This window comes from Lathyrus oleraceus, chromosome 4 (genome assembly GCF_024323335.1).
Source record: "Lathyrus oleraceus cultivar Zhongwan6 chromosome 4, CAAS_Psat_ZW6_1.0, whole genome shotgun sequence".
NCBI lineage: Eukaryota > Viridiplantae > Streptophyta > Magnoliopsida > Fabales > Fabaceae > Lathyrus > Lathyrus oleraceus.
In genome coordinates this window covers 421,497,860-421,506,928 of record NC_066582.1, presented here as the reverse complement: position 1 = coordinate 421,506,928, position 9,069 = coordinate 421,497,860, and the positions used below count along the sequence as shown (strand labels likewise).

The 9,069-nt window shown below is 33.3% G+C and overlaps 1 protein-coding gene across 1 annotated transcript; it reads right to left on the bottom strand.

Annotated features, from left to right (window-relative positions):
* Positions 1-7,247: 7,247 nt before the first annotated feature.
* Positions 7,248-7,799, bottom strand: LOC127137788 (secreted RxLR effector protein 161-like). Its single transcript, XM_051064210.1, has one exon. It carries the CDS (start codon positions 7,797-7,799, stop codon positions 7,248-7,250), a length of 552 nt encoding a protein of 183 aa, XP_050920167.1.
* Between the last annotated feature and the right edge of the window lie 1,270 nt (positions 7,800-9,069).

The window sequence follows — 9,069 nt, the reverse complement described above, 5'->3', positions numbered from 1 at the left end:
TATATATATATATATATGGATTGGTCTGCTAGTGATGCAGTAGGCCAATCTGGGGGCTTACTCATAATTTGGATATGTGTGTCATATATCCTATTCCCGATTTCAAAGGCGATGGGTACCTAGGCATCAAAGTATTTTAGAGAGACCATTTTTATTATATTATCAATGTGTACTTCTCTTGTAAAGGAAGATGTGGGCTGATTTAAAAGAACTTAAAACAAAATTTATTGATGGAGATTGGTGTTTATGTGGAGATTTTAATTATGTTATAAGTTCTTCTAAGAGAAAAGGAAGTCAGGGGTATGGTAGAAGATCTGAAAATGAAGGGTTTAAAGAATTCATGGAGGAGCTGGATCTGATAGATGTGCCTTATTTTAGGATTAAATTTACATGGTTTAGTGGGGATGGAAAGTCTATGAGAAGAATTGGCATATTCCACTTGTCTAGTTCATCGATAGATAGGTGGGTATGGTGGGTCAATTTGTAGGCTTGACGTACATTTCTAACCACTATCATATTTGGATCAAGTTTAATAAACTTGATTGAAGCCCTAAACCTTTTAAGGTCAAGAACTGTTGGTTTGTAACAAGGATTTTGTTATGTTTATGGAGAATGAGTGGTCTGGTATAAAAGTTGAAGGGAGAGGCGATTATGTATTAAAAGAGAAGTTGAAAATGTTAAGAAATATTCTTACAAGGTGGAAAAAGGAGGTCTTTGGATGGATTGAGTTGAAGATAAAAGAGGAGATAGAAGGAGTGATTGAAGTGGATGGACTTATAGAAGAGTGTCAAAAGAATCAAATTATGCAGTTAGCTTCTAGGAGAGACAATCCATAAACTTCAATATGGAATAAGATCTTATTCAAAGAGAGTATTATATTGCAAAGATATAGGCTAAAGTGGACTAGAGAGGGATACATAAATATCAAGTATTTCCATAAAGTAATGAATAGTAGAGTTAGCAAGAACTTTTTAGGATATGAGATTTAATTAAGGGATAGTTGATTATGTGAAGTGAGTTAAATAGGAAGTGAGAAGGTATTTTGTTGAGAAGTTTAAGGAACCCGAGCTACTTAGACTTGATATGGAAGATGTTGAGTTTATGAAGCTATCTTTGAAAGACAAAAATATGTTAGAAGATGCCTTTTCTAAATTGGAGATCAAGGAAGTTGTTTAGGATTGTGATATAAATAAAGTCATTGGCCAAATTAGGGCCAATACAAAACAAGAGATGGCCCATTTCCTACTAAACATCTCTCTCATTCAAAAGTGGAGAAAAAGAAGAAGAATTGAGAGGGGCAACATCGAAGGGGCTCATTGGTCTGACTGAGTGCATTTGGAAATGAAAAGGAAAAAACGTTAGACTCAGTGATACTCTTCTCACACATCGCAACCACAACCAACTACCACATACAACCCCCCCCCCCCCCTTCTTTCTCTGCTCCCACGCTATTTCCTCCTTTCCACCTTCAACCAAACAGTCACACACCTATTTTTCTTTCCAAACCATAAACACTTCCATTTTAATAAAAACACCAACCCATATCATTATCTTTCTCACCATCTTTCATAGAAAAAGAAGAGAAAAAAAAAAAAGAGAACCATTCTCTTCTTCTGTCAGTGAAAGGCCAAACCACCACTCATTCTGTTTCCTCCCTCATCTCCCTAGTACGACCACTCTGCCACCTCCATAACACCACACCGGTATCGACCACCACTTCAAATCGAGCCACCCTTACCTTTTCCTCCTTCATAGCCACCTACAACCTCCAAAATCCAACTCTATCCACTTCAAAATTTCCTCATGAAAACCTCCAACCTCTAGTGAACAACCACCCTTTCAAATAACACCCTACAAACGATTTCCGACCAACCATTGTTTTCTCTCACGCAAACACAACAACCACAAATTCGCAGCAAACCTTTCTTCTTCTCAAACCACGGTTGCACCTCACTCACCACTGCAACACATTTTCCAGCAACAACATAGTCATGCCACTGCTTTGTTGCCATCAACAAGCGTTTCGACTTTGTTTTGGCAACGCTGCAAATGATTTTTTCTGTTGGATATTATTGTTTGATTGCTTTTATTTTGTTTCGATTTTATATTCATTTTTGCTGTGTCGCCGCTGAATTTTTGTTTTAAGACTTGTAACTATTCTGTAAATAATGTTAAATATATGCTTGTATTGCTGCTATTGTTCTATTTTTGCGTTGTATAAATTGGATTTTAATCTACGGATTCGACATCACTTATATGCCATTATGCCACTGAATTTTTTGTTCGATATATTGATGTAACATGATGATACGTATCAGGTTTGTTTTTGTTACGTTCAGAGTTTCGTTCCGCGCGTTTAGTTGCATTATGTTACAATTCGCGTTTTATATATTTTTTGATTCGATTGCGATGAGCGTTAGCAATTTTCCGAATTTTCTTGCGTTTATTTGCAACACTTGCAATTTGTTACTTTTACATTGCGTTATATCATTCCATTGTGATACATTGTGTTATGCGAATTTTATTTCGATTGCGATGAGCGCATCCCGCGTTAGCAATTTTCGGATTATTTTGATTTTAATTTACGTGTGAAATTTTCAGTTTGGTTGTCGTCACATTTTATTCGGTTTCATATACACTTTTGACGGTTTGGCATATTAACAATTCACTTTTGCTTTTCGCTACTTTGCATTTTCGATATGTGACTTTTTGCTTCCGCAATGTTATATTTTATTGTAATTTATTTGCGATGATAGCGCTTATGTGTTATCAATTTGTGATTTGATTTGTGTTGAGATACAACAATACGATGTTGTTACATTTAAATCGAATTTAAACCTACTTTTGTAGTTTTTGCATCCCACATCTTCGTGTTACCTGGCTTTAATTCGAGTCCTCGCGTTAAGATATTTGATATGTGTATTTAGATTTTCTTTACTCTTTCGATTCAATTATGATAAATGTGTGATGTAATTATTTTGTATGTGTTTCTATCCTTTTATTTTGTCGCGTGCTTTCTACAATATTGCGATTCGATTTATTTGTGGCATTAAGTTACGCCTCATGCTAGAGTTCGCGTTTCAAGCTAGAATTCGCACCCTTCGTGATGTAATTTGCGACCTTGTGTTACGATTCTCACCTTTCATTATTCTTCAACCATTTTCACCATCGATCAAATCATTTCTCAATACCTTTCAAAACCATTTTCAAAATTGAATCAAATCATTTCTTATTTCATTTTGTAACGCGAATCAAACCTCGATCGACATCGAGTGTCTTTTCTTAGTCAAAATTAATTAGATACCTATTATCTTATATTTACAACAAATTGGATGTTAATACATTCCCCTCGCGTAGTCGACTCTTGAACCTGAATTTGGTTGCGACAGCCATTTTATTTTTCTTTTAAGGGTTTTATTTGATATTTTCAGTTTCCTTTTGGAATAACTAAAGTTTGGTGGCAACTCTGTTTATCATCCGCGAGCGTGCAAGCGCTCATGGTCATTTTTTGTGCCAGGACAATTTCATCCTTGCAGCCTCTTATTTTCTTTCTTGTAATTTGAAAGCATCGGCCTTTAAATTTTTTTGAAGTTCCAATAGGATCCAGTCCTATAAAAATTCAAATCTGGAGTTACATTTTTGACAGACGTAGATCTAAATTAGCATTATGGAAGAGTGGAAAGAGATAACTTCAGTGAACTTTGTTTAAAATAGTACACATATTTACTACTTGTCTTTCTTAAGGCTCCTGTGAAGATTTGGAAAGAGATAACTAAAATTCAATAAAAATTTCTATGGGATAGCTCTGAACAATCAAGAAAAGTTCATTGGATCAGTTGGTAACAAGTCTGCATAACCAAAAGTCAATTTGGCATAGGAGTGAAGAACATTCAAGATTTCAATGTAGCTTTAATAAGTAAATGGAAGTGGAGGGTGTTAGTTGAAAATGAGGTTATATTGGCTGATCTATTAAGATCCAGTTATGGAAACATTTAGTTGCATATTCTGAGCAGAATTAGGAAAAAAGGTAGAAGTAAGTATTCCATTTGGTGAAAGGATGTTGTTAGGATAGTGTGGTCATATATTAGTGATGATGAAGGGTTCACATGTAAAATTAATTGCAGTTTGGGAAAAGGAAATTGCATTCCTTTCTAATTTGCAAACTGGTGTTGAAATCAAAATATGAAATGTAAATTCCCTAAATTGTTCAATTTAAGTAGTAATCAAGAGGGGTCAATAGATCAAATGGGAATTTGGATAAATGGAGTATGGATCTAGAATGTTCAAGGATTAGAAGATCATTTGAATGAAGAATCTCAGTTAAATAGGGATGAGCTGCTAGAACAGTTGACCAATCATGCTCCTTTAGTCAAAAATTAGGACATGTTTGTTTGGATGGAGGAGAACAATAAAAAATTTAGTGTTAACTCCTGTTACAACTATATGCAGAAGATCATCCAGATCGAGGAGTTAGAGGAAGAATTGACAGATGCTTTTAAGGGCCTATGAAGAGCAAAAGTTTCGATGAAAATCAAAACTTTTTGTTGGAGAATGTTTCACAATCGTTTGTATAGTAAAGATCAACTGAGAAGAAGAAATGTTATTCAAGATACTCGCGATATGTTATGTGTCTTATGTTTTAAGGAAGAAGAGAACATATACCATATTTTTCTTAATTGTTCTTTTATTCATGAAGTTTGGAAAGGTGCGGAGAAGTGGATTAACAAAAATATAGAGTTAGATGAACTATCATGGAAGAACTTTACTGTGTTCAGAGGGATGTTGAAAGGTAGCACAAAAGAAGACAAGGTAGATGTGATTTGGTTGGCTGCTAGGTGTGTGTAAAATCATAGGAACATAATTTTGTTTAAAGATGATATTGGTAATGTAGGAGACCTAGTGTGGTCAATTAAATTTGAGTTTTGGAAGTGAAGTGTTATAGAAGAAATTGCAAACTTCAACTATAATTTTTATGACTTTTGTGTATCACCTTTAAATTGCATTAAAGGTTAATATTGGTATTTATTTTTTCTTTATTTTTCCGATTGTATTGGGCAAGAGTAGGGGTGTTTGCGGTGCAGTTTGGATGATTTTGACGCTAAAAATCATCTGAATCGCAAGAGAAAAAACGCATGATTTGATTTGATTCGATTGGCTTTTAGAAACAAAATCAAACCAAACTAATGTGATTTAGATTAGTTCGGTTGATTCGGTGTTTTACAAAAAAACTTATTAAGTAATACATAAAAATATAAAGGACAACATAATTTTGTGTTTAATCATTTATACGTTACCATAAAATTAATTTATAGTTGCCAAAATAAATTTATAATTTGATACATAAATATGAATTCCGTATTACAATTTTATCTCGTATCTAAAGGAAATATATGAAATCACATTCTTCAATTAATTTGAAATACCGGCAATATTTTATGTATAAAGGGATACAAAAAGTAAAGTTAAAATAAACTTTTTTTTTAGTCTTATATTTATCCTTATACAATATCAACAAATTATAAGTGAAAACAAAAATAAATATACAATAATTTTATTTTAAATAAAAATAATAATATTTATAAATAAATAATATTTTATTTTTTATTGATAAATAAATTAAAATAAATATTATATAAAAAATATGATAACATATATAAATAATTCTTGTTGAATTCTCTAAAAAAATTAAAAAAATTTAATAGTTTATAATATGTAAGTTTTATTCAGTTTGCAAAATACAAACTGTAAATCAAATCGAACCGCGCGATTATATTAGAAAATATCTCAAACATATTCAGATATCAAATACGGTTTTTTTTTTCACTTTTTCAGATATCAAAAGCGGTTCTTTTGCAATTTTTGATTTGTTCAATTTATTTAAAAAAATTCTATTGAAATAATTTGATTTTGAACACCTCTAAACAAAAGTATTTCTTGTTCTCTAATGAATAAATTTCCTGCTTATAGAAAATAAAAGACGTCACCATTTCATTTGGTATGACCATACTAGAATAATTGTAGTTTCTCTTTTTCTTTCAATGTGAGATATTTTAGTTTTTCTTTCAATGTGAGATGTTTTAGTTTTTCTTTTTCAAAATGGATTATTTTTTTAAAAAAAGTTTCAAGAATAATTGTTTTTAGAAAATTGATAAATATATTAATTCCTTTTTAAAGTTTTGGCATTACATGCTAGTGGTTTGGCCAATTTGATGACAAGGAAAGGGACAGTGATGTTTGTCTTGTTACCATATTGATATTACATGCAAGTAAAGTGTATATTATTTGTTAGTATCCTCAACATGCATTTGTATCAACAATCAAATGAGAATGAGGTAGTTGTCGTATTATAAACATCACCGATTTGTTCATTATCGAATATTAATTAATATATGCTCATGATCCACTGTATTTTTGGTTAGCATCTCTTTTTCAACCGAAAAAGATTTTTATTCCTTCTCTTTTGGTTGGATCTTAGGCATGCTACAAGTCCTCAACTGGTATATGATATTTAAAATATTATTATTAATTGTAATCTTTCTTGCAAATATTATTAATAAAATAAAGCACCAACATAATTTGTGGCATCATGGTGGTCTTTACAAACAAGAGAGTCACTTAATCATGGTGGTGTAGTTGTTCCTCGGTTTTAAAATAAATAATCTCTAAAATTAAGAGCGAATAGATTTTTTTCCCACAAGGATGAAGATGATGATGGAAGAAGAGGGAGAAAGAGAAGAAAAAGAAAAAAACGGTTATAACAAACTTTGAAGGTGAGAGAAACTCTATTTATATTTTGAAAAATTAGTTACACGTTTGTTTAAATATACAAATCAAAATGTCACATGGGTGTAACAAACTAATGCTAAAATTCAGAAGCTAACAACAACCTCAGGAGTTTTTGCTTCTGAGTCAGAACACCACTTCTGAATCTGAATTATATCTAACATCATCCCTTGATTCATATTCAGCTAATTAAACTCTACAACACTGATTCCATCCATCCGGTGAATAAAGTGTTTAGTTTTCACAGTCAGAACATCTGCAATTTGCTTATGGGTGCTATAGTGTACAACTTCTAGCTCTCCATTCTGAATCTGATTACTTCGAAAATGAAACTTTGTGTCAATATGTTTGCTTCTTCCATTCAACACTAGATTCTTGATAAGGCTTATGGTTGATTTGTTGTCAATCATCATCTTCACAGGGTTGTTCACTTTGATCTTCAGATCCTGCAACAAATTCATAAGCTAAATAGCTTGACACGCAGACAAAGCACCTGCAATGTACTCAACTTCACATGTTGACAAAGCAACAATTGGTTGCTTCTTGGAACACCAAGAAATAGAACCTCCCAGATACTTGAAGAAATATCCAGAAGTACTTCTTATGTTAGCTCTGTCTCCACACCAATCAAAATCTGAATAACACATTAGTTCTGCTTCAGACTTAACACCAGAAGGGAATAACACTCCATACCTCGAAGTCCCCTTAATATACCTCAGAATCTTGACAGCAGTTTGGTAATGTGACCACTTTGATTTACTCATAAACATACTCACCATTCCAACTGAATAACAGATGTTAGGTCTCGTGTTGCAGAGATATCTCAATGAGCCAACCAGTTGTTTAAAAGTTGTAGCATCTACATCATCACCCTCAACATCAGAATCCAACTTGTGATTCGCTTCAGCAGGTGGGATTGCAGCCTTACAATTTTTCAGCTCAAATATCTTCAGAAGCTCAAATTCATATTTTAGGTGATTCAAAATGATACCCTTCTCAGAGTACAAAATCTCCATTCCTAGAAAATACACCATATTTCCCAGATCATTCGTCTCAAATTCATTTATCAACACCTTCTTCAACTTAGTTATCTCTTCTGAACAGCTTCATGTTAGTAGTATATCATCAACATAAAGACACACCAGAATCACATTGCCTTCAGAAGTATGCTGGAAATAAACGTCACACTCCATCTCACATTTTCTGAATCTTTGTAGCTTGAAAAATGAATCAATATTCAGATTCCAAGCTCTAGGAGCTTGTTTCAATCCATACAATATTTTATGTAACATGTACACCGTCCTTTCCTTGTTCTTCTTCACAAATCCAGGAGGTTGTGACATGTATATCTCTTATTGTAATGGATCGTTCATAAAGGCATATTTCACATCCAGATGTATCAGAGACCACTTCTTATTTGTAGCTATAGCAATCACTAATCTGATTGTTTCATGTCGAGCTACAGGTGCAAACACTTCAAAGTAATCTAACCTAGATTTCTGGAGAAATCCTCTTGCTACTAACCTTGCTTTATGTTTTCCAATTGATTCATCTGGATTCAGTTTCATCTTGAAAACTCATCTGACACTTATGGATTTCTTCTCCTTTGGAAGCTCAGTCAACTTCTAAGTCTTGTTTCTTTCTATAGCCTCAAGTTCTTCTTTCATGGACTTCCGCCACGCTTTCTTCTTAAGCGCTTCTTCAACACTAACTAGTTCATAATATACTAGCATGGCACACTGAATGATCTCTCCCTCAGAGTCTATTTTAGTATCTTATAACATGTCAAACTCTATAAATCTCCTTGGTATTTGTCTGATTCTTTGTGGCTAATGAACTTGTTCAGAATCTTCTTTGGATGCTAGAACAGTATCTGATGTTGGAACCCCAGAAATACCACCTTCAGAGGCATGACCACCTTCAGAGTCTGGAATATTCCTAGAGTCTGGATCAACACCAGAGTCTGAATCACCTCCAGAATCTGTATTAGAATCAGCTTCACCTTTAGAGTCAGACTCTCCTTCAGACACTGACTCACCTTTAGAGTCTCCTTCAACTTTCGATTCATTTTTAAACTCATCTTTAGAGACATAATCCTCTTCATAGTCACCTTCATAATCATCTTCTAATTTTGACTCGTCTTCAGAACCTTCGGATTCTGAAGTATCTTCAGAAGTTAACTCAGGTGTTAGCACTACACGAGAGTTAGATTGAGACTTACTTCAATCCCACGCTTCTGATTCCTTCACAACGAAGTCTCTGTTGACTTCAACTTTGTTACTAATA